The sequence below is a fragment of the Crassostrea angulata genome, chromosome 4 (genome assembly GCF_025612915.1).
Source record: "Crassostrea angulata isolate pt1a10 chromosome 4, ASM2561291v2, whole genome shotgun sequence".
NCBI lineage: Eukaryota > Metazoa > Mollusca > Bivalvia > Ostreida > Ostreidae > Magallana > Magallana angulata.
In genome coordinates, this window is record NC_069114.1 from 38,096,654 (window position 1) to 38,121,393 (window position 24,740).

General features: G+C 34.0%; 3 protein-coding genes and 1 pseudogene across 4 annotated transcripts in view; all 4 read left to right on the forward strand.

The window, feature by feature from the left end:
- LOC128179946 (ADP-ribosylation factor-like protein 3) overlaps positions 1–10,220 on the forward strand; it is a 23,977-nt pseudogene extending 13,757 nt beyond the window's left edge.
- Positions 10,221–14,134: 3,914 nt separating this feature from the next.
- On the forward strand, positions 14,135–18,664 carry LOC128182258 (uncharacterized). Its single transcript, XM_052850849.1, is given in 6 exon segments — positions 14,135–14,230; positions 14,618–14,651; positions 16,581–16,781; positions 17,092–17,203; positions 17,205–17,259; positions 17,956–18,664. Coding segments are annotated over 6 exon segments (669 nt in total). The 3' UTR covers positions 18,127–18,664.
- A 666-nt stretch (positions 18,665–19,330) lies between these two features.
- On the forward strand, positions 19,331–23,383 carry LOC128181098 (ADP-ribosylation factor-like protein 3). Its single transcript, XM_052849368.1, has 4 exons — positions 19,331–19,563; positions 20,800–20,977; positions 21,216–21,400; positions 22,970–23,383. The coding sequence occupies exons 1-4, from the start codon at positions 19,384–19,386 to the stop codon at positions 23,135–23,137; spliced, it is 711 nt and encodes a 236-aa protein (XP_052705328.1). The 5' UTR covers positions 19,331–19,383; the 3' UTR covers positions 23,138–23,383.
- Positions 23,384–24,465: 1,082 nt separating this feature from the next.
- LOC128179507 (uncharacterized) overlaps positions 24,466–24,740 on the forward strand; it is a 40,332-nt gene continuing 40,057 nt past the window's right edge. For both annotated transcript variants that reach the window (XM_052846933.1, XM_052846934.1), the window contains exon 1: positions 24,466–24,537. The gene's annotated coding sequence lies outside the window, so the exon portion shown is untranslated. The remainder of the gene's footprint in view (positions 24,538–24,740) is intronic.

The following is a 24,740-nucleotide window of genomic DNA, read 5'->3' on the forward strand; positions in this document are numbered from 1 at the left end:
ATGGAGCTATTTTCTAAAGAAACAGTCTTTGTTTTGTCAAGCGAGAAGTGCAAGTGCCCATATAGCATACTGTGTATCCTGCAGCAATATACAGTACCTACCAAAGAAAAGTTGAACTCTTTTCCTGACCAAATCTAAAATTTTAAATATGGAAGAACGATGGCGACAGGTTTTGCGGCAATAAAAGGAGAGGACCCAGCACTTTGTATTCTCGGTCATTACTTATTTCATTGTTTCATTACTGAAAAGGGGTTCATAGCTTGCTTAACAAAAGCTTTAGAAGGACAAGAATTGTGTTCTTTGGATTATTTTTTCATTTCATTGCTGAGTAGGGCGTTCATAACTTCCTTAAAATTATCTTAAACGGAACAAAAATTCTGTACACTGACTTTATAGTTTATTTTTTTCATTTCATCACTGCAAAGGGGGTTCATAGCTTACTTAAATAAGCTTTAGAAGGGCAAGAATTGTGTACACTGGTGTTATGAATCTAAAACAATGTCGAGTCTGTCCTTAAGTGGTGCACACAGTTTCTCATGGGAATACTTCAGCAAATATTGTACCAGCCTCGTCATATTTAGGCGGAGTCACCTGTATAAATGAGACTGAGATATTGAATCATATATTACACATGCTGTAGAACAACTGTATACTTGTATAAGTCTTGCAACCAGGTTGTTTCTTATACGACAGCTATACTTCAATCAATTAGAAAGCAATTAAGCGCTGGTAGTGGATGGTTTTATTTCGTTGATAAAATTACTTCAGATAAGATGGCGCGATCTTAACATCGAGTGCCCCCTCTAGGGACTTGGAGGACCATTGTCAAAGAAACAAACCCACATTGTATCAAGGGACACATCCTCTAAAAATAGAACAGCTGTAAACAATGACGTATTACTACGAATCGTGTTTTGTTTATTATGCCCACAACTACTTCCCCTTTATTTTTCTATCAATTTTCTAAAATCTTTATTTGGGAAGTAAATTTGATCTTGAATGAAATCAGGAAGATATCCATGCTCTTACATGCATTTAATCTTCTGACCATCAAAACATTCGTAGATCATTTATTCGTTTATCATTGATTACTGTATTTCTGCAATATGCAATCACTATAGACATATGAATCTTAAAGTATAAATTACACTACAATTAATTCAAGTCGATTCAATTTATTGACCAATTAAGGGCCCTAAGAGGCAACAAGATGATTATACAATTAACACGATGCACAATTAACATACACAAGAAGGAAAGAGTTTGAAAGGAGATAGACAAACATTTGCATACTTAGCTTGTATTTTTATATACTTGATACGTATTAATATATATTACACTCATATATTACATACAAATCTTAAATAATTTATCACATGACGAGAAACCTATGTTTGAAATACAAATAAACGCAAAGCATTTTGTAATTACCAATAGAGTATAACATGTCTAATTCTTCACAGTTTAAAGATATGAATCAATTATAAATGAAATTGCACTTGTCAGTCTAAATGACCAGTGGACACGTGAATCAACTTTTTTTTAACTAAATGCATAACAAAGATTTTTCCGGTGAAAAGAATGCTTATAAATAAAAAAAAAAGAGGGGAAAATTTAAGACTTGGTATTTTCTTTTTTTTCTTTATCGCGTTCATTTACTGATTTCTGTGTTTTCTGAAACTTGGAGAAAACGGGTTTCATTGTCTTGGTCCCCGAGTCATTAGGATATGACTGGCCGTGAGCCGGATACGTCATATTATAAATATTCCCGTCGCTGCATGGAGGACGGAAGTTTGCGGGACCGCCATTAGTACTCACTCCCACGTTTACATTCTCAGCAGATGAATGGTGACCACTAAATTGGGGGGGGGGGCTCTCAGCAGAAATATATATACATATATATCTCAAATAAATAAATGTCGTTGTAATGGGCGGAATCTGTGAGACGCAATATGCTTCATACGTACAATTAAAATTGCTGAGAAAATTCAGCGCACGCTTTCTGCATACAAGAAATATAAATGCAAATGAATGCAGGCCTTTAAAAGTGTCTGGGTTTTTTTCGGATTGAAAAATATAATGTGAACCTTTATTAATCGTTTAAACAGTCATCAATTTTAGTTATGAGTTTATTCATTTATTATTTTTGTTTCTCTCTCTCTCTCTCTCTCTCTCTCTCTCTCTCTCTCTCTCTCTCTCTCTCTCTCTCTCTCTCTCTCTCCTCTTGGCGGAATTGACACTCAATTTAAAAAAATGAAATAAATAAACCTGATTAATTGTAAACCACAAAACCCGGATATGAAACTGAAAGTTGTCTCAATAAGTATTTTCTTGAGACTCAATTGTAAATGTACTTGAGAAAGATAAGTCGATTTCCGATGTTATAAGCACAAAAACAAATTGCTTTGATTACTCCTTAAAAAATACCGGGTAGTATCTTTTTTCTGAATGTCATTATTGATATATAATGCTCATGCGCGTTGTCAAAAACTGCCGCACAGAATGCAGAGGTTGTAGATTACAATTAAAAACAACAATTGTTGATTTTTTATGTACGATATATTTATGAATACTTTATTAATACAAAAATGCATTATATTATATCATATTGTAAATGTTTCAGACTTGTCTTTATACGCATTGTGCTATGCTTTGCACTTTAAAATGATTTTGAATTGCAATCATCAATGCAGTATGATCTTTTTTTGTCTGCAATACGGTGCTATAGTAATCATTTTGTGTTTTTGAAACCTTAATGATTAATTTTATGAAAAATTCCTAAACAGTTGGACATGTTTAATTTACTTTATGTATAGGAATCAATTTGTGACAATGCTATAATATTGAATTTGATTAAACAGTTTTCTCAAATTGTGAATAGCAGATATTGATTTAAATTGTGTCTACATGTATATATTTTTTTCTATCACTAGAATATAGATTTACATTTTTACAATAAAAAAATATATGGTCATATTGTTTTACACATATTGGTCATTGCATATACATGTAGTTTAAAATCATTGATTCCAGATTTCTGAAAATTAATTGCAATAAACTTAACAGATTTGATTAGTGACCGAGGAATAAAGAGATGATCGGTCATCGGATTTATTTATTTATTTAATCATTTATTTATTTATTTATTTTCATTCATTTTTGTATTTTTATGTGTTTGCTTCAAATCTTTTCTTTCCAAAGCATTAAATATCATATTGGCCAAACTTTGAAAATACGTCGCTTAAATATGATAATTCATCTACAAAAAAAATAGCACGTGATTGCTGAAAATCACGAGGTCGTTTAAGACGTTTTGGCGATGTGCTTTATCAACTTTGGACTTTGTCCGTAAACTGAATCCTCCGCGAGTTAATGACTGTTTATGATTTTTTTCTCCTTCCTTTCTGTATTTCTCTCTTTTCCTTCACATAAGTACTTTCCCTGAATGAAAGTAAGCCCAAAATTTATATCATAAGTGTCTGTCATTTTTATTCGTTAAATTGTTGTAAGTGTTTGTTCTAGATGCTCCGAGTTGTCATTCTCTGTGGAACGGGTGTTGAATTTCGCTGAGTGATCTACCTTATATTGTGGTGTTCCTAATTGGTTTATCTTAAACTCGTTGTCACGTACTCAAAATCTACTCAAACCACGCTGAATGTGCACTTCAAATGAAAGGGATTATTGACACATTTTTGTAAGGTTTACCCCATAAAAAGTAAAAATGCTGAAGCACCCAACTCTTATGAAATATACACAGAGAAAAAAATCCCCTTAAAATTTCATCATCATCCTCTGACCACTTTAAGGAAGTAATTCCGCACCTCCCTCTTTTCTCTGAATCGTACTCACATTTTTACAGAGCTAAATTGTGTTTTTAATGTGTATATACACATACGTACATGAATACATACCATCTCGCACATTTATTTATACATCTCTAATAATGGAACGAAAGATATAATTTGTTAACAGCCGACTACAAGCGAAGGTCGGACAAGTTGTAAATATTTCTTTTCGTCGGGAGACGTTCAGACGGTGAGGTATGGCTGCCTGTATAGGGCACCCCCCGCCAGATGGCTAGATGGCAGTAAACGTGCCGCTCACTCTCTGCCCTGCGCAGTATCAGGTCTGTACAGCGCAGACCCAACACCACGCCGCCATATCTCCGCTATAGGTTGACAACCAGACAGGCCATTACATTTGTTATATAATGAGTCACAGAATTAAAAGTAAATCAAAGTGTCGTCGAATCTTGATTGTATAGTTTGTTTATATATATTCATATTTTTTATAGCATATTTTTTTAACACCGAAGTTCGATACAGTAAAAAGTGTCGTGTTGGGAAAAACTGATACCAAATGCATACCTGTATATACAGAATATTTTAGAATCAACGATTCAGTGGTGTTCGTTTACCCCCCCCCCCCCTACCCTCCCGACACACACACACACACACACACACACACACACACACACACACATTTGCAGTTAAAATAAAATCCTGATTATGTGATTGCAAAAGATAAACATACTTTAGCGAAGAAGGGACAATATATTCTTTACAAGCATAATTTTCAAGACATTCTTCATTTTAAAATAAATAATGGGAAACGACTATAACGACAAAAAAAATAAAGGAGCGGATCGTGAATCTAATATTGATCAGATTAGTATTCGAATTCAATTTTATAATTTATTTCTATTTACGATAATTCATGGTTAGAAAACTCGTGTTAAAATTCTAAATGCGAATCTTTTGGGTAATTTGTTGCTCAACCAGTCTCCTTTACAATTTGCTTTTAAAAATGTCATTTTCATACATTAGAATACCTTTAAGTATATAGAGTAATGTGATTTCATGAAAGGGTTTGGTATTTTTTTTTATCGAAATAACTTTTTTTAACACTCAATATGGCGTAAACCTTTTATACTAAACTTATAATTACGTTTATTTCATATTAATTTGGACATTGCAAAATGCTGATCTGCTCTGATGTGACATGTAATTTAGAAGTCGGAGAGCCCGATTGTGGGCGGAAAAACCAAGACAAGCTGGGGCTATACCGCATCCGTGTCTGAAAGCATGCAAGGCCAAGCGACGAGTAAACATGTCGCTCTTGATACTGATGTTCGTTGAAGCACGCACGCGTCCTTATGTAGGGTTATGCTATGTAACATGCGCGGATCTAGAGGGGGTCGGTGTGGTTTTAAACACCCCACCCCCCCCCCCCCCCCCCCGCAACCAACATTATCCCTCGGAACGCCTTTACCCAACCCCTCCCCAAACATTTATTAATCTGATCATGCTGATATATAGCTTGTCGGTGAACAACATAATGCACAACATGATTTATTGGTTTAATGAATATCGGATAAAAGATAACTGATTTGCGTATATATAGGCTAAGCCATTGGTCAAATAGTTTTATTCCATGACAGGCACGTAGCATCGTTTTTGAAAGTGGGGGGCCAGACCCATCCAAAAAATCTTGACAAGTTTTCCAAAAATCTTCAAAATCCTAATCCGTGGGGGGGGGGGGGGGGGGGGGGTAGACTCAGCTCAAAAAAAAAATTCTTCCCTACCAAAATTGTTTTCCCTCCAAATCATTTGCTGCTGCGAGAAAAACTGGTGGGGCCAGGCCCCCCCTGGCCCCCCATGATGCTACGTGCCTGCATGATGATACCAAAAGAAATTACGATAAAGCTGAACTTCTTCTTTCCTCTAAACTCTTTCAAACAGAAAGAGCATAGTTAATTAGTTAATATATTTATTAACATTTTTATCAACTATTCGCCAAATATTTATTATCAAATTAACTTAAATATCGATCCATTATAATTTGTAAAATCAATTCTGTAAGGTTAGATTTATGCTTTTTGGTGGTGACCCTAGCTGCAGGATGGTAGCTCTCAGTCTGAAAAAAATTCGGATGTACGACCATCCGAATTTTATTAGACCGGGACCTTGGACTTCCGTCCGACTTTTTTCAGGCCGGGAGCTACAGACCTGCAGCTAGTGGTGAGCCATGCCATATTTTCAAAACGCTGTAATGATTAAGACACCACAACAATGATCTGCGTAATTGTTGATCTTGAACGTCAACAATGTAGTTAGAGATGGATTCTTCAGTTAGATACCTCTTGGAGAAACGACAAAACCCCATAATCGTGTCTGGAGTCGTCACCACAATATTTGCATATTTAATCTTCAGACTTTTTAAATGGGTTAGCAATAGGCTCCTTTATTCTCAAATGGATCCATATGAGTACTTTGAAAACATTGAAAACTCAGTAAGTTTTAAGTTTTTGTACAAACCGACTTGTGGATGAAAGGGTGAAAGAATTTCTGATATATGTTGATCAATATAGTTTATGAATATTTGTACATGTATAATGACATATTAAGAACAAAGGTAGAATGCGTGTGCGATGTGTTGAAGGGGGCGGGGGTGTCCTCCAGTTTAGAAATAATAAACTCATTGTAGATATACCATATATAAAAGCCGGTGTTGCAAATTTTGCAATTGTACCCGATGGAATCTTTGTGAATTTCGGAAATCGAAATTTTAATTTAAATTATAGCATTTCTATAGCATATACTAAAATTATGTTTGACTATCTACCATACAATATTCAAGATACGTGATACGTGCGGCGCCCCACCCACCCCATATCCCTCTCCCAACACACAAACACACTGATTAAGATTTCGAGAGGTAAAGATTTTATTAAATGTGTTTGTTTGTTTGATTTTCTTTAGGTTTCATTGTCCCTCACCCCGACCTCCACAATCACTTGTTAACACACTTCCAAAAACGATGAGCAGCAACTACTTGCTTAAAAATGAAAATTTAATATACGAATTTATAATGTATTCAACCTAAATCACTAACCCGACCCTAATAAAAGAAAGACAACTTGTTATTAAAAATGATTGTCTCTTCCAAAGGTGAGTGTGTATAGATCGGTGACATGTACTCGAATACATGTATGTTAAAACTTAGCTCCACGGGAAAATTCAAGTTGACAAACTTTCCTCCCATACAAATAACGTGCAATTTACGGCGTACAAAAACTAGTATAAAAGGTTAAAACTAGTTTAACCGTAAATTGCACGGTTTTTTTTGGGGGGGGGGGAGAACTGTTACAGTAGCTTTATGGCCTGTCAACACGATCTTTACCATAGAGCTACAGATTTGCAGCTGCCAATCCGAATTTTTCACTATCTAAAATGCAAACTAGCAATAATGTTACTTGATTTTAAAAAGTTAAAAAGGCCTGTTCTCGTAGAGCAGAGAAAAGAAAACGGAAGCAAAATTAAAGTATGCAAGGAAATATTCGCTCCAGTTTAATTTTCGCCCCTTTCGTACTCATTATCACCGGGCGAAATCCAATGTCTCAAATTATATCTCTTTTAACACAAAATCTGCATGAGCGAAGCCGTTTGCCTGTGTGGTATGGCGAATGTAACCCTGTAAATAGTAACGCCTTTTAAGATGAAAAGTGTTCATGACTGTGTTATGCATGTATCACCGTGCAACAAGTACATTGTGAAAGTTGAGGAAATATTCAATGTAGTTTGGTTTTTTTTATCCCACAGACCGCTCTCGATCCTCCACGGTTACGGGTGCTTGTGGTGGGACTAGATCAGAGCGGAAAAACCGCGTTCGTGGAGTGTCTGGAAAAAGGCAAGAAGGAGATTTTGAAATCCGAACCTACTGACTGCTTCAGCATGAAGTTTGTCACCATTGGAGACATTATGTTCGACATATGGGATGGTAAAAAAGAATCTCTTTTTCAATCAAAATATATCATTCATTAATTCCTAATATGGGGTGAAAATATAAAATATTATGCGTTTATAGTTTTCAATCTATTGATTATTGTGATCAATATTGAGGTGTGTTATTTTTTTACCCGGTAATTTAGATTTTTGAAGGGTAGGAATTTCGAAACACCTTGCATGGACATCCTATAAATCCCTTTTGATATCTTGTTAAATTTTCTTATTATAAGCTTTAGTTTATGTTTGTGTATATATTCATCTTCTCCATGAAACGCTACTTTTAAGAGTGACTAATCAAAAATCTAAATATGGTTGAATTTTTATTCTAGTTTCAGGTTCGGAATCTGTTAGGAAAGACTGGAAAGAATTTGTTAGAGATATCAGAGTTATTGTCTGGGTGGTAGATTGATCAGCCAATGAGGCGAGGTTTCAAGAGAATTCAGAAGCCTTGAGAGATTTTCTTAGGCTTAAAGTCACCAGAAACATACCAGTCCTGTTCCTTGCAAACAAGCAGGTATAAACAAGGAAAACTGATTCACCCCGGACATAAAACTATGTCAAGGGAAAATATTTATTGAGGTTGATTTTCGAATAAAATTATAATTCGCTTGAATAAAGGCAAAACAAAAGATTAATTGCTGTTAGGACTTTGAAAGCGGCATAAAAACTACAAGAGTAAAACTTTTTTTTATTTTTAACCATGTTAAACATATAACCAACTTTATCGTACCTGCGAAATTTATTGAAAATCTACCATCTGGTTCATTTTGGGGTCATACCAAAAGACGGGTATATTTACTTTTCACACTACTATGATGAACATTTTCCTCAATTTTGGAATATGTAATTACATGTAGTACGATCGTTTTCTAATAAAATATGTAGAAACGGGTTATTTCAAGATATCAAAATGCACCATTTTTTGCTCTTTATAACCTCCCCCTCTCCCCCCCCCCCCCACACGCACAAATAAAGTTTGGTTGGAATAAATAGGGATCACCCTGTCCATCCGTCCGTCTGTTCGTCTGTGCAGAATTCGTGTCCGTTCTGTATCTTTCTTTTGGAGAAATATTGAAAGTTCCACAAAAATTGCTTATGACCAAAGGGTGTGTCATAATTTTTTCCATGGTCGTTTGGGCAAATTCAAGGTCACTGGAGGGAAAAGTGCCTAATTCGTGTCCAATCCGTATCTATTTTATGGATAAAAATTGGAAGTTCTTACTTCACATAAAGATTGCTTATGACCTGAGGATGTGTATTGACCTTGACTAGGGTCAGTTGTGCAAATTCAAGGTAATTGTTTAAAAAGTAAGTAAAGTGCATCCATTACTTTCTATCGAAAATTACTTGAATTATGATATCTTCATAAACGGTATCAAAACAATTTCTATAACGGTGTAAATACACGTGGTATTATACAGGAATCCACAAAAGCATATACGCAATGATAACCAAAGTCGACCCCCTTAATTTTTTTCTGATATGCAGGATATGTATTTAATATAATGATAATATACAAGTACTAAAGGTATACCTCAGATTATCATTAGAATTATTCGTATAGTACCACCAATGCTCGGTGGTTATATAATCGATCAAAAAATAAAATCCCAAAAGTTGTTTCACTACTATATGATTATATATTTGCTTTCAAAACAAATATAATTATGTATTTGCGTGGAAAACACTAATTGCAGTGAAATTTCAAATGCATCTATAGCTTTTTTTCCAGGATTGCAAAAATGCACTGAGTCCCCATGGAGTGCTGCTGAAGATAAAAGCAGATGCCATAATTAGAAAAAGTCGTCAATATGTAGCAGTTGGGACAGAAATTCCACCAGGGGGAGTTAGAAAGGGAATATATCAGGCATATCAATATATAAAACTCTTGTCTTCCTAGATCTATATGTAATATTCATTTATACATGTATGTTAGTTTAAATTAAAATAGTAATTTTTTGTGGTAGCCCAGAGGAAAAGACTTGCCTTCTGATTGGTAGGTAGAGGAGTCGTACCTCGGTCGCGACAAACCATACGTAGCAAGCGCTCGGTGCTTTGAAAGGAAAATTGTGAGTCTTTCGGATAATACCTTAAATTCCTGGGCGCAAGGCCACGTCAGGCGTCGGCACGATAAAGAGTACCCCTTGCTTAATGGCCCCAAGTGCCGAACTTGAGGCCTTTCACTAGCAACTGTTATTTGTCCATAAACTTGAACAGGGCATAAAACCACAATCACTCTTCATGTATAATCCATAAACAATTATCCTATTCTGTAATATTAGATTGTAGAAGTTTAATTTTTTACTTATTATATTAAAGTAAGAATTTGTGATTTTTACTTATAAAAAAACCCAGAACAAAGTCATATTATTATTTTTTTTTTTTATTGCAAAATGTTTTAACGTTGAAGTTAATAAAAGCCTCATTAAGAGATTATAGTCTTTTTGTTTTGTTCTCTCTCTCTCTCTCTCTCTCTCTCTCTCTCTCTCTCTCTCTCTCTAAAGAGGGAGAGAGAGAGAAATTGACTATAAGATTTAACCTTTTTTTCAACGAGTCTCCCAAGAGTAATGCAAAACCATACTGTGTATGTGCATGCGTGCGTGGGTGTACACGCACGCACGCGCGTAGCGCGCACACACAAACACAAACACAAGTTAGTTCGCGTTTTCTTGTAAATGATATATCATGATAAAAGAAATAAGGTGTTTTTATGAGCTTTTCTGATCAAAATTTGTCCGTTGACCGTCGTCATAAATCTTATACATTTTCATCTTCTTAAAACCGCCGGCCAGTTTCAACATTAAATTTTTACACAAAGCATTATTGGGTGAAGGGGATTCAAGCTTTTTCAAATGAAAAACCATACCCTCTTTTGAGGGGTGAAATTTTTTCAGTTGTTGAATATTTATTGGTATTTTTCAAAAATCGTCTCAAAAACAATTTGCCCAGAAAAACTTCTGTGAAGGCTCTACGGGTAGTATAGATTCAAGGTCGTCCAAATCATGATCCCCAGGGTTAGGGTGGGCCCATACTGGTTGATCCAATTTTTACATAGGAATATACAGTGAAAAATCTTTTACAATTTTCTTCTCACAAACCAATTTGCCAGAAAAGCTTAAACCTGTGTGAAATTTTTTTTAGGTAGAGTAGATACAAGTTTGTTCAAATTATTATTCTCGTGAGTAGAGTGGGGCCAAATTCTTATATAGGAATAAGTAAAAAAAAATCTTTAATAAATTCTTTTTTATATTGGCAAAATTGTTCATAGTTCATAGTTCACCAGATTGTTACCAACGGCAAGTTCGGTCCCCAATGTCTACAAATGGTCCCCAATGGTAGCAATTGGTTACCAATGTTGACCTTTCAATTTCAAATGAGGTCACCAATTCTACCAGCAGCCTAGAGCTTAAGCAGGTTTGGTGGGTGACGTCATTATGCTAATTCAATATGGCGGGTTATAAGATGCCTCTAGATACTGATGTAAATAAAGACTTTAGAATAAAATATATGCATATCTTATTGAATGAATATTTTGAAGACAATCTTAGACAACTGAAGGCTTCTAAAATCGCTTCTATACCCAGAAACATATTATAATAGAAAGTATGTGATAGAGAACCATTTTGATATTCGAGCCTGGACTTTCGATAGGACGTTACTATTTCTTGCATCAAACCAAGTTAAATGATGCTTATATCGAGTGAAATATCCCCAGATTGTGTAGGAATTTATATATAAGCCAGACAAATCTTGTTGATTTCAAAGATCCATGGCGGAGTGGCCAACAAAAAAATTATTGACAGGCCTATGTCACATTGCTGTTTGATACAACTACCCAAAGTACAAGCTCCTGTTAAAATTGGTTCTAATTAATATACTTTTGCTTGCATTTAATATTTATTATTAATTTTGCAATTAATCTTTACTTACTTTGAATGATAGCTAGATTGGTAGTCATTTTGTAGACTTCTTTATATGATTGGGAATAAGCATAATAAATCACCCAATGAAGCTGTTTTAAAGCGAAATAGTCATGCTTCACAGAGGAAAGGTATTTTGTTTTGTTTTCAACTGTTTTATATGTTCAGATGGTTACAATTGGTAACTAAGTGTAACCAAAGGCTACCATTTGTTTGAACTTGACAAAAAATCGTTCATGGTACATATTGCTACAAATGGCAGCACTCGGTGACCATTGGCTACCATAGTTCACCGATGGCAACCAAATGCTGTCAGCGGTAAATCTCAATTTCACCAACGGTATAACTCTGAACGCACATGCCGGGCGGAGGGTGAGGCGTGGATCTAGAGAGGTTTACACAAGTTTCTGTTATAATCCGTTAATCGTGGTGTGAAACGACTTCTCCAGTCGGCGAGTAACGTTTGGACGCTGTTCATGCAGAAGTAATTAATAAGTAAAAAACTGATTGATTTTATAGTCCGGAGAGAGTTTTCACTCATTTTTTTAAATTAAATTTTCGACAAAATCCATTTGAAAACAAGTTTTATACTTGAAATAGTGAAGTGGAATACACAGGAAAATCTTTGAAAACTAGGTCACTGAAGCGAGGGGATGTATCAAAAATACCAGTTCGAACCGAAAGTTTTTGATCAAGTATCTCCCGTTTGTTTGATAAAACAAAGGTTTATCACACGGATGCCTATGAGATATTATATGATAATGATGAATTTATGACATGTATACAGTAAATTTTATACTGTCTATAGTAAGAGCACTCTCTTTTTTTTAAGATGATGTGCAACCATGATAGATGGTATATAGACACGGTTGACTCTAAGCTATCGAACCCATTAACGAGTGCTTTGTAATTATTATTCTTGAGTTGAGGGCGAGTGATCTTAAGTTTCTTTCCTTAAACGTATGTGGTGTAAAAAATAAGTTAAATTATCAAGAATTCACAGACTTTATTACGAATTATGATGTGGTAGGTTTCACTGAAACCAAAACCGACGACTGTGATAATATTCAAATACCAGGATATGTAACCTTCATGAAAAACAGACGTAAACTTACAAATACCCGCTCTGGTGGAATCATCTTGGCGGTCAGGGATAACATTGTTAAGTATATGAAAATAATTAACACAGACTGTAAATATGTGTTTTGGTTTAAATTAGACAAAATGTTACTAAACTCCACTGACGACTTATTATGCGGCGTTGTTTACATACCGCCTGAAGGTAGTAGATATGCATCACCCGACTGTTTTATAGAAATAGAACAAGAGTTAATTAATATTACAAATGAATCTAAATGTTTTTGTCTTATGGGCGACTTTAATGCCAGAGTTGGTCATTTGAATGATTTCTTTATTTCTGATGATTTTCTAGCGCATCTAAATGGATGTACAGATATTTTTCAACCCGATATTGTTGAACGGGCATTGGTCTTTGAAAGCTATAATATACCGCTTAAGAGAATTGTTCAAGATACCATTGTGAATAATTATGGATATAAGTTAATTGAATTTTGTAAAAATAATGAAGTCTACATTGTTAATGGCCGATTTGGCAGCGATAAAAATATAGGCGGGACAACTTGTAAAAACAGTAGTACTGTGGACTATGTTCTAGCTACTACGAATGTATTTAGAATTTTACAGAACTTTGATGTCACTGATTTTTGCAATTTTTATTCAGATGTACACAATCCTATATCGTTTTCTTTTTCATATTGTAATAAGGAACCAACCCACAATTGTATAGGTGAAAATCACCCAAGTGTAAAATTATGGTGTCCAGGTAAAGCGGACGACTTTTGTAACAATATCGATAGATCAGCTGTAATATCTATTGATAACAAATTACACGATTTGTCAATGCTTGGCGAGAACATTAGCCGAAGCCATATTACCAATATTACCAGAGAATTATGTGACGTTTTTTCCGGAGCAGCTAGAATAACATTTGGCTTAAAATATAATAAAAACTTTTCGTCGGATAATACAAATACAATGAACAAGAAACCATGGTTCAATGGAGAATGTAGAGCAGCAAGGAAGAACTTTCATTTGGCTAAACGTATTCATAAAAAATGTCAGTCATCTGAAAACAAAGACAACCTTAAAGAAATGAGTAAAAAATACAAGCACACAATAGATAAATGCATCAAAGGTTACAAAACGGATTTAACTAGAAAACTTAAGAACTTGCGCTCTACAAACTCCAAGGAATATTGGAAAATCTTAAATACATCAAAATCATCGAATAAGTGTGCTGTTGATATTAATAATATTTTTGATTACTTAAGAGGTATTAATGATTGTGAAAATGACGATGAACCCAATATAGAATATAGTGATTTTTTATCGAATGCTGAAATCGAAATGTCTGATGCTATTCTTAACAGTACCATAGGAGATGAAGAAATATTAGAAGCCGTAAAGAAACTCAAAAATAATAAAGCCGCTGGGTATGATGAGGTGCTTAATGAACACATTTCGGCAACAGTTTCTTTATTTCTACCTTTATATAACAAGTTGTTTAATATTATTTTTGACAATGGTTTTATTCCTGATGAATGGCTTGTAGGTATTGTGAAACCCATATATAAAAACAAAGGCGACCCAACACATCCTGAGAACTATAGACCGATTACATTATTAAGTTGCCTAGGAAAACTTTTTACTTGTATATTAAGCAATAGATTAGAGATATATGCATCAGAGATTGACGTTATCAGCGAAAGCCAGGCAGGTTTTAGAAAAAACTATTCAACTCTAGACCATATAATGACACTACAGTTTTTATCCCATACTCTTATGTCCATGAAGAAAAAACTTTTTTGTGCTTTTGTTGATTTTAAACAGGCATTCGACACTGTCTGGAGAAATGGTCTTTGGAGTAAGTTAATCAAAAATGGAATAAATGGGAAATGTTTTAATTATATCAAAAACATGTACATGGAAGTTAAGTCAAAAATTAGTATGAATGGCTTATCTTCCGAATTTTTCAGCTGTAATGTTGGAGTACGCCAAGGTGAAAATTTGTCGCCATTTTTATTTTCGTTATATATTAATGACTTAGAAAAGTTCATGATTGATAAAAATATAATTGGGTTACAGAGTGTTACCAAACCTTTAGAGGATGACCTGTTTATGTATTTTAAACTATGTATTCTTTTTTATGCTGACGACACTGTAATTCTTGCTGAAACGCCTGATGATTTACAAAATGCTCTGAACGAGTTTCATTTATACTGTGAGCAATGGAAGTTAACGGTTAATATAAATAAGACAAAAATATTGGTATTTTCTAAAGGTCCAATGATAAAAAGGGAATTTTACTTTAGAAATGAAATAATTGAAAATGTGAAAGAGTTTAAATACCTTGGAATTGTTTTTTCACGTTCAGGGTCTTTCAGAAAAGCAAAAACACATCTCTGTGAACAGGCACAGAAGGCTATGTATGGGGTCATTAGGAAAATAAGGCAATTTAATTTACCTGTCGAGTGTCAGTTAGACCTTTTCGATAAAGTAGTAATGCCGGTATTATTATACGGATGTGAAGTATGGGGCTTTGAAAATATAGAAACTATAGAACGTATTCATTTGAAATTTTTGAAACATATACTGAATTTAAAAAGCTGTACCCCATCATACATGGTTTATGGAGAAACCGGAAGGTTTCCGTTATCTGTTAATATATATACTAGAATGGTTTCATACTGGGCAAAATTGTTCACCGGGCCAGAAAATAAAATTGTTCATATACTTTACAAATACTTATTGAATCAATATAATAATGACTTTTCTAAAAACCCATGGATTGATTGTATACATTCTATTTTTAATAAGTGTGGTTTTTCAAACATTTGGAATGAACAATGTACTGTAAATGTTAATTGGATTACAAATGCTGTCAAGCAAAGGCTTAAAGACCAGTTTGTGCAGAAATGGTCGGCTGATATTGCAAATTCTTCAAAAGGTCATATATATAGAACTTTCAAATTTATTTTTGGATATGAAAAATATTTGAGTATTCTGCCATCAAAACTTCGAAAAATTCTTGTTAAATTCCGTACGTCGAATCACCGACTTCCTGTAGAAACTGGTAGATGGTTAGGCATTCCTCTTAATGAAAGATGTTGCACATTATGTAATAAAAATCAAATAGCCGATGAAATGCACTTTATATTAGAATGTTATGCTCTTTCATGTATTAGACAAAAATACTTGGAACCTAGATTTTGTGTAAGACCAAACACTTTTAAATTTTGTGAGTTATTGTCTACTTTAAAACTTAAAAAACTCAAAAAACTCTGTTTATTTATAAATGAAATTTTTGAATCAGTCTGTCCTCCTTGAAGATTTGTACTTTTTTCTCATATTTTTTTTTTTCTCTCTAATTTGTACTGTACATGTACCTCTGACTCTATACATACATTTGTAAATATTTATATATATATATGTGTACCTCATGTACCGTCATGTTGACGGTTTGAGTGAAAATAAATTGAATTGAATTGAGGGTGGGAGTGGGGCCGGAGTTGCTTAATTAGAGCAAACTTGGTCATTTTTCATTTACCACCAAAGTGGTATAATTCTTGGTACCCTGTGAGAAAAGAAAAATAACTCGTGAACAATTTGAATAATTGAATAATTCGTGACTGCTTAGCCAGGGGAGGGGGGGAGGGAGGGGGTCAGTGGCATGTTTTATTTGAACTGTACAATTTTCGCTAAAACCTGAAAAAGCATTTTTTTTTAAATGTATGTATTTCTTTATATTGCAGTAAGTACAATGTGAAGTCGATGTTCAAATATTCTATGTAAGCTCTGTACTTTTTAATCCCACAGACCGATCCAAATCGACCAAGTCTGCGTATGCTTGTGGTGGGATTAGATGGGAGCGGGAAAACCGCGTTCGTGGAGTGCATGGAGAAAGGCAAAAAAGGGAATGTGAAACCAGAACCTACTGCCTGCTTTAGAATGACCATTGTCACTATTGGAAACACTCAATTCGACTTCTGGGACGGTAAAAAAGAGTATTTTTTGCATTTCATGATTTCAAGAATATTTGTGGAATTCCTAAGATGCATTTGAAACATGTGAGTTTACAGTTTTGAATCTATTGCCGGATTATTTTGAACAATGTTTGAGTATGTAATTGTTTAAATTTTATTTCTTATGAAGAACATCTTGCATACATGTACATGTTACAAGTTCCTTTTTATCGTGTTAATATTTTCTTAGCTTTAAACTGTAGTGTATATTCATCTTATCCATAACGCTCTATCTTCCTTTAAAGAGCAACAATACAGCCTAAACATGGCTAATTTTTCTAGTGGCAGGGTCGGAATCTGTCAGGAAAGACTGGGGAAATTATGTCCAACAAGACACCCTTGTGATTGTTTGGGTGGTGGATTCAACAGCCAGTTAGGCGCGTTTACAGGAGAATTCTTAGTCTTGAAGTCACCAAAGATATCCCGGTCCTGTTCGTGGCAAACAAGCAGGTATTAAAATAAAAAAGAAAAGCTAATCCACTTCACAAACACACACTTGTTAGTATAACTCCAACCCCACCCCATCCCCCGAAAAAAAAGTTTGTGGTTGCTCTCAGTTGCCTATAAAAACTCTTAAGTTTAAGATGCATTGGAGCACATTTTCCCTAGTTATTCGATATTTTATATTTATAAATATTTCGGGGTTCAAACGACATCTATTCACTATGATAAGAAAAAAGCTTAAAGCACGAATCAAAATCTTGACAGATTGAAGATCGGCTAAAAATAAAACAGTCTACGGCAATAATACACTGCAAACGACGAAGATAGGATGAAAAACTGTGGGAAGACGTATTTTGATTATTCTAAATGAAAAAAAAATATTAGATTGCTTTCTTGGTCTATCAGCCTATAATACCCGCAAGTGATCAGTATATAAAAAACACTTGAAGAGGGCCACATTATAAGTACTAAAATAATGGGCAAAATTCTACAGTTTTACATCAGGTTTTTTTTTATTAAAATTTATGCAAATTAGAATATTTTTGTTGGAAAAAATGAGAGTTGGATTTAGAAACATACACAAAATGCTTGTGATATACCTAAAATTGAAATTGCATATATAATAAATAAAAAAAAATCAACTCCCATAAGTTGTTTCACTACTTTGCTTACATGTACATATTCTAACTCGATTTTTTACAGGATTGCAAAAATGCACTGAGTCCTCAAGAAGTGCTGCAAAAGATTAAAGCAAAAGACATTATTAACAATAGTCGTCAATACAAAACAGTTGGCACAGAAATCCCTCCAGGACTGAGAGCTAGAAAAGGAATTTTCCAGGCTTATCAATATATAAAACTCTTGTGTTCTTAGATATATAATGTTCAATTCATTGTATTCATGAACAGTTATTTTCTGCGGTAGCTCAGTGGTAGAGGAATCCCTTTCTGAAAAGTACATGTAGGTTGAGGGTTCCTCAACAGCGACAAACTTTAGTCAATATAAAATATTTAGCAATGGTACTTTCGCCAAGCTCTAGGCACTTTGAAGTGGAAGTTGTGGGTATTTTGGAATATGCCACAACAACCGGGATCCCGCATCGGGACAGGCATACGATAAAGAGCCATCCCTGCATGTACAATGGCCCTACATGTTAGTGCCGAACATAGGTATAAAATTGAAGCCCTTCACTGGCATATGGTAACGACCCATAGAATTATGATCTTTAATACAAAGACTCAAGATGTTTTTCTCACGTGGTAGTTTTGTAGATCTTTTTCTCATTTCATAATTATGTAGTTCTTATTTTGTTGTCCTGAAGAAGGGACGGGTTGTCCCGAAAAATTGACAATATTTTTAATAAATTAAAAATTACTTTATTGTTCGTGTCGTTGGTTGTTGTTTTATATATATAAGAAATATAAATAGATCTATAAGAAATATAAGATTAATGTCACGATAAATATGCATGTACATGACTCTATCCTTTGGGTTTTTTTTTAAATCAAATTCACCGCTTCTTATATACTTCCATCTCGAATAAAACACAACATTGACACAATTTTTCTTATATATTTATTATTTTTTACATTGGCGTCCGATACAACTAGTCGGTCATCAAAAATATCCTTTACTTTCAAAATACCGCATGCATTCGCCAAAACCAATTTGAAACCAATCGCCAAAACTTCACGACGTTTTGTCTACCTGACAAGCACCTTGTCAGTTACACTAAAATTGTGCATGATATAAACATCTTTGCTACATTCTAATATGTTCAACATCTTTAATTCTGATATTTAAAAAAATCTACTTTCTCGTGTTGTCCGGAATCCTCAAAATGAATACTACACTCGAACATAATCTACGTACCCGTATATTACCTGCGAACCCGTTCTATCACATGAATAATCATCATTACCACAATACAAAATATTTTCAATCTAAATCACTGCGTTCAAAGGAAAGAAAATATATTTTTTATGGATAGTCATGTTTAACTAGTTCTATAAGGTTCACGGCAATTTTTCGGTGATTATACGCATAAATTTTCAAACGCTGTAATGATTAAGATACCAAGACAATGATCTGCGTTAAACTTGATCTTGAACGTCAACAATGTAGATAGAGATGGATTCTTCATCAAATTCATGGGTTAAATACATATTGGAGACACGGCCAAGCTCCATTATCGTGTCTGGGGTCGTCACCACAGCTTTTGCATATGGAGTCTACAGACTATTCAAATGGTTGAACAACAGACTTACTTATGTTCAGTTTGATGAATACTTTGAAAACGTCGAAAACACGGTAAGTTTGATCATTTGATGTTTATGCACACATACATGTACAGACCTATGCATGGAAGTATTTCGTTTTTGGTGGACCAATATTGTTTGAAGATATCAACACATTTTTTTTAAATATGTAGATCTGCAAGGCAGAGATCACAGAAGGCTTGTGTAGATTTTTTTAAAAATACATGTAGTATTTGCTATATAAAGCGATATACATGTATAGTATCCGCAAAAAACATTTTGATATTTACATTATATTAGCTATGTTAATTCTTGCAAAATCGGTGTATATGCATTCATATAGTCTTTGAAGTGTTATTATAGGTGCTAATAACCGAAACATTGATTGCATGGATCCATAGGGTAGAATTTAGTGAGTCCAGACATTGGACACTTTCAAATAATCAGACTTATTCGGTTCATATCATAAATAGAGGATATTCAATGCGTTGTAGTTAAATGCGAAAGTTGCTTCACGAGTGATCTCAAAAGATTATTTTTTTTAATAAATATATTTTCACAAGTGCGGAGTACATGTACGAGTGAAAATATAAAAATAACCTGTCCCATGAGTAAAATAACTTCCGCATAAAACTACAAAACAGTGAATTTTCTGTTTATTGCATTTCCCCCGATTTTTGTTTACCCGTATTAGCCGTCTCCTGTTGAGGCCATTCAAAACAATACTGCAAGGTGAATATACATATGTAGGTCCATAAGAAAATTATACGAAGTGATCATCACAACATATATAGACAACTTTATAACTTTTATATATAAAAATTATTAGAATAATTTCATTATTTAAATGTTGAAGATACAATAATAAATAGATCGCGCATGAATAACTTAAATTATTGTCTCGGTAACCCAATACCATTTTCATTTATACTTTCACAGTGTGGAAGAACAATATCATCATTTTTATTCAATGGATACTAGTAATTAACAATATTTCACCGTTGAAAATGTAATAAAACAGCAAAAATAGGCATTGATCACTCAACCCAACAAAAGCAACCCCTCCCTCCCCAACCCAGGACAAATAATTACAGGATCGAGGTCTGCATGATTGAACATATACATGTTAGATAATTTTATAGAAAATTTTAAAGCTTGCTACTGCAAATTTGTTTGTACAAGAAACGCGAAACGGAAATGAAATGTTAACAACAAATACTAATTATACATGTACATGCACAACATAAATTACTCTCTAATTATCACCCATTTTCTTTGCATTTCACAGACGGCCCCTAATCCCCCACGGTTACGAGTGCTTGTGGTGGGATTGGATGGGAGCGGAAAAACCGCGTTCGTTGAGTGCTTGGGGAAAGGCAAGAAAGAGAACTCCATGCCTAGACCTACTGTCGGCTTCAACATCAAGTCTGTCACCATTGGAGATACTCTGTTCGACATCTGGGATGGTAATAAAGCAGTCGATCTTTTTAAAAATAATATCTGGTTTTAATCGAATTCAATTACTGTTATCATGGAAACAACCTTAAGAATAAATAAGAATTAATAAAATATGTGTAACTTACAGCTTGATACATTTTCTGATTATTGAGATGTTGTTGTGTTTAATGCGTAAACATCTTCTCCGTGAATAAAAAGAAACAAAACTTCAATGACTGTAGTCTAAATATAGCTGATTGTTTGCAGTGGGAGGGTCGGAGTTATGCAGGAAATACTGGAAAGAATTTGTCAAAGACATTGACGTGATTGTTTGGGTGGCGGATTCAACGGCCGATGATGCGCGGTTACAAGAGAATTCAGATGCCCTCAGAGAATTTCTCAGTCTTGAAGTCACCAAAGACATCCCGGTCCTGTTCGTAGCAAACAAACAGGTATGAAAAAACCAAGTATTTTGCTTTTATACCACCCCCCCCCCCCCCCAGAGAGTATTAAATTTGACGTGATTTTATCAACACGATCATTCCCCATGAGAGTTGAGGTTCCTGGCTTGGTGGGTTTTTTTTAAAGAAACCTCTTCACACTTACATGTATTAGAAATAGGTTTTATGAATTTTGTGAAAATATCATCACGTTTGGATGTTTATTTTGGCATTCGACGTTTACCACAAAGAATTAACTGGTGAAGTTTCGATGAACAGAAATCGAAGTTTACATTTTCACTGAATAAACTCTTCTTAAATTGCAATTGTTTTTTAATTAAATTCTATTTGACATTATCGATAAAGGGTAGATCAGGCAAGTATTGTATCGCGGCATTTTAACACATCGAGTATAAGATTGAATTACGTTTTGACGATTTTAAACCTAAATTATTATTTGCATTCTATAAAGCATCAAATGCCCATATTATCCTTTAAATTGGTAGGTATTTCATTGATTTTCACATTCCTTTTTTTTATCTACATAACAATGACTTGCGCTTAAAATCTGCATGAGTAACGACTGGCAGAAAGTTGCATTATAAACAATAAATTCAATAGCTACCAAATGTATTTAAATTTTGAAATGCTTTAAAATGCTGGTAGGAAGGAAGCTAGAAGGATTGAATGAAAGTAAAACTTGTTATTTCTGCAATGATCACTACCTTCATTCTGACAAGCCCATTTGAACTTTGTTTTATTCACTTCTTTATCCTATATGAATCTCTCTTTAATTATTCATAGAAAATGAGGAAAATGGGCACATTATATTCTTAATGTCTATCAGTATATTGCATATAAATAATTACATTCACAACGTATTTCCCCACTATTTCTTAGGAAAATCGATTGCAATTCAGACACCGAAAAGTATGCGATCCAGTAAAATGACCCCTCTGCGTATGAACTAACGCATTCCTTAGACAACTCTTTAAAACTGCTTTCGAATGCATTGTTAAACTAAATATCAACCACAGAACTGAAATAGCTTTAAAAATGGTTTTTTGCGTCGTTCATTTTATGTAAGCTAAATTTATTTGAGATCACGGGCTGACTAAAATCTCAGCAAGATTCGTCGGGGCTGAAAACTTTTGACTTACGTTTCTTTCGGTCAAATTTTTCAGTCTCGTCGAATCTCGCTGCGATTAGGGCTTACCTAATGCTTTTACATTTTACAAGATTAGTCGTGACGGAAAAAAATTTACTGACGTCTCTTCCGGTCACCATTTTTCAATCTCGATGAATCTCGTTGCGATTATGGCTAATGTAATGTTTTGATGTTTCATGTGCTGGCTATGAAGTTAGCGATCAGTACAAAAAAATACATGTACATAACAAGCTAACGTGGACTGTGTATTTTTCTGCAAATCAAGCCACTTTTATACCCTCAAGAATCACCAATTTGTAAACTGCCAGGGGTTTTTTGTGATCGATTGAAATTTTAATGATATTAAAAGCACTTGGATGTAAACAAATTAATGAAAAAAAATTGAAATTGAATTTCATCTGCTTTTTTTTTAGGATCGCAAAAATGCGCTGAGTCCCCACGAATTGTTGCAGAAGATGAAAGTATGTGCCATAATTAACAAAAGTCGTCAGTATGTAGCAGTTGGGACTGAAATTCCTCCAGGGGGAGTGAGAAAGGGAATTTTCCTGGCATATCAAAATCTCAAATTCTTATCTTCTTAGCTATATACATTATATAAGTGAAAATGACAATTTTTTGCAAAAATATTCTAATTATTTTGTAGATTTTTTTTACCCATATTCTTTTACTGTAGAACAGGTAATATGTTTACATAGCTCTGATATTATTATTATTCATTTTTAGATCAACATATGCTGTTTGCTTTTTTAAAACTTATAATACTTATGCATCTGTTTTAAAGTTTGCATACTTTTTTAGTGTTGAGATTAATAAATGCTCATAAAGAATATCCTTCTCGTTTTTGCTTCTTCTTTTTATTTCTTTTTCTTTTTTGTTTGTTGATGAAAACTTGAAAACTAAGAGAGAGAGAGAGAGAGAGAGAGAGAGAGAGAGAGAGAGAGAGAGAGAGAGAGAGAGAGAGAGAGAGAGAGAGAGAGAGAGAATATGTAAAGATAGATAAAGCGTAAATGCAAGATTGGAGTATGGACAAAATACTGTAAATACATATATGTAATAGGCGTTAAACTTACAATTTTTTTTGTAAACAAATCCACATTCGTATTATTTTCATGTACGATTTCGCCTACAAAATTGCGTTTACAATATTACACAATATTCAATAAAGTTTTTTTGTTTTTTTTTTTTAAACCCCAAACTGAACAATTACCTGATTTCGTGTACGACATCAATAAAATCTTCACGTTTTGTAAGGAATATTTATATAAATAGTTAGCATGCAATAAAGTTAGATATGATTCATTTAAGTATTTGAACCACTTTCATTAAACTAATGAAATCGTGTTAACATTATGTTCTGTATGCAGGTATTGTGGTACACGGTTATATTGAATATAATTCCGGCAATAATTAAGTGCCTTTTCTTAAACATTCGTATATTAAAAAGACATTAGAAAAATCAGGGACGTATATACGTCCCTGGAAACATTGGTTGTATGGTAACACGTGTTTTTTATTTCGTGGTCGCTGGACGATTCCCAAATGAAGTAAATAAAAGACGGTTTAAATTACAAAACATGTTTTATCTGATATTTTTTCCAAATCCTCTTTTATATAAATTCTGAGAATAAAATAACAAACTTGATAACAATATACTCTATTCACACCTTTCGCGGTTCAGAATATCAACTATATGTACACATAGTTCTAGGTTTGCTGAATTAATGAATTCAATGCTTACAGTCTCCATTATAAAATCAAAAATCATAATGCGACAGGTACCTGGTTTTTTTTTTCAAAGGTTTTTTTTTTTTCGTTCAAACACGGATGAAGAGGAAATAAGTTGAAAACGAGCAATATACATAAAAGGCGCTTGAACACGAATATCTTTGGAACGAGTTATTCATTTATTCTTCGAACGACTTAACTAACTGGCGGGAAAAAACTTTGCTTACTTGCAAGAATGTAAACTTTGAAGCGTTTTGTAAGTTTTCTTTAGGTTTCATGGTCCTTTATGTGTTGCTTTGTGAGAGTAAGATATTTGATTCACTGAAAAGAATCAAGTTGTATGAAACAGACGACCCATCGTTTCCGATGAATTCAGTTGTCCTTGTTGATTGATGACAGTTGTCATTATAATCTCGCTCTCTGAGAAAAAAAGACGCCAGTCAAAAATAGTTTTTAGTC

Bases quoted from the DNA above. Each gene is read 5' to 3' on its own strand.
- LOC128181098 (XM_052849368.1), top strand. From the start codon at position 19,384: ATGGATTCTTCATCAAATTCATGGGTTAAATACATATTGGAGACACGG. The intron at 19,564-20,799 runs GTAAGTTTGATC...TGCATTTCACAG, and splicing joins TTGAAAACGTCGAAAACACG to ACGGCCCCTAATCCCCCACG. The intron at 20,978-21,215 runs GTAATAAAGCAG...GATTGTTTGCAG, and splicing joins TCTGTTCGACATCTGGGATG to TGGGAGGGTCGGAGTTATGC.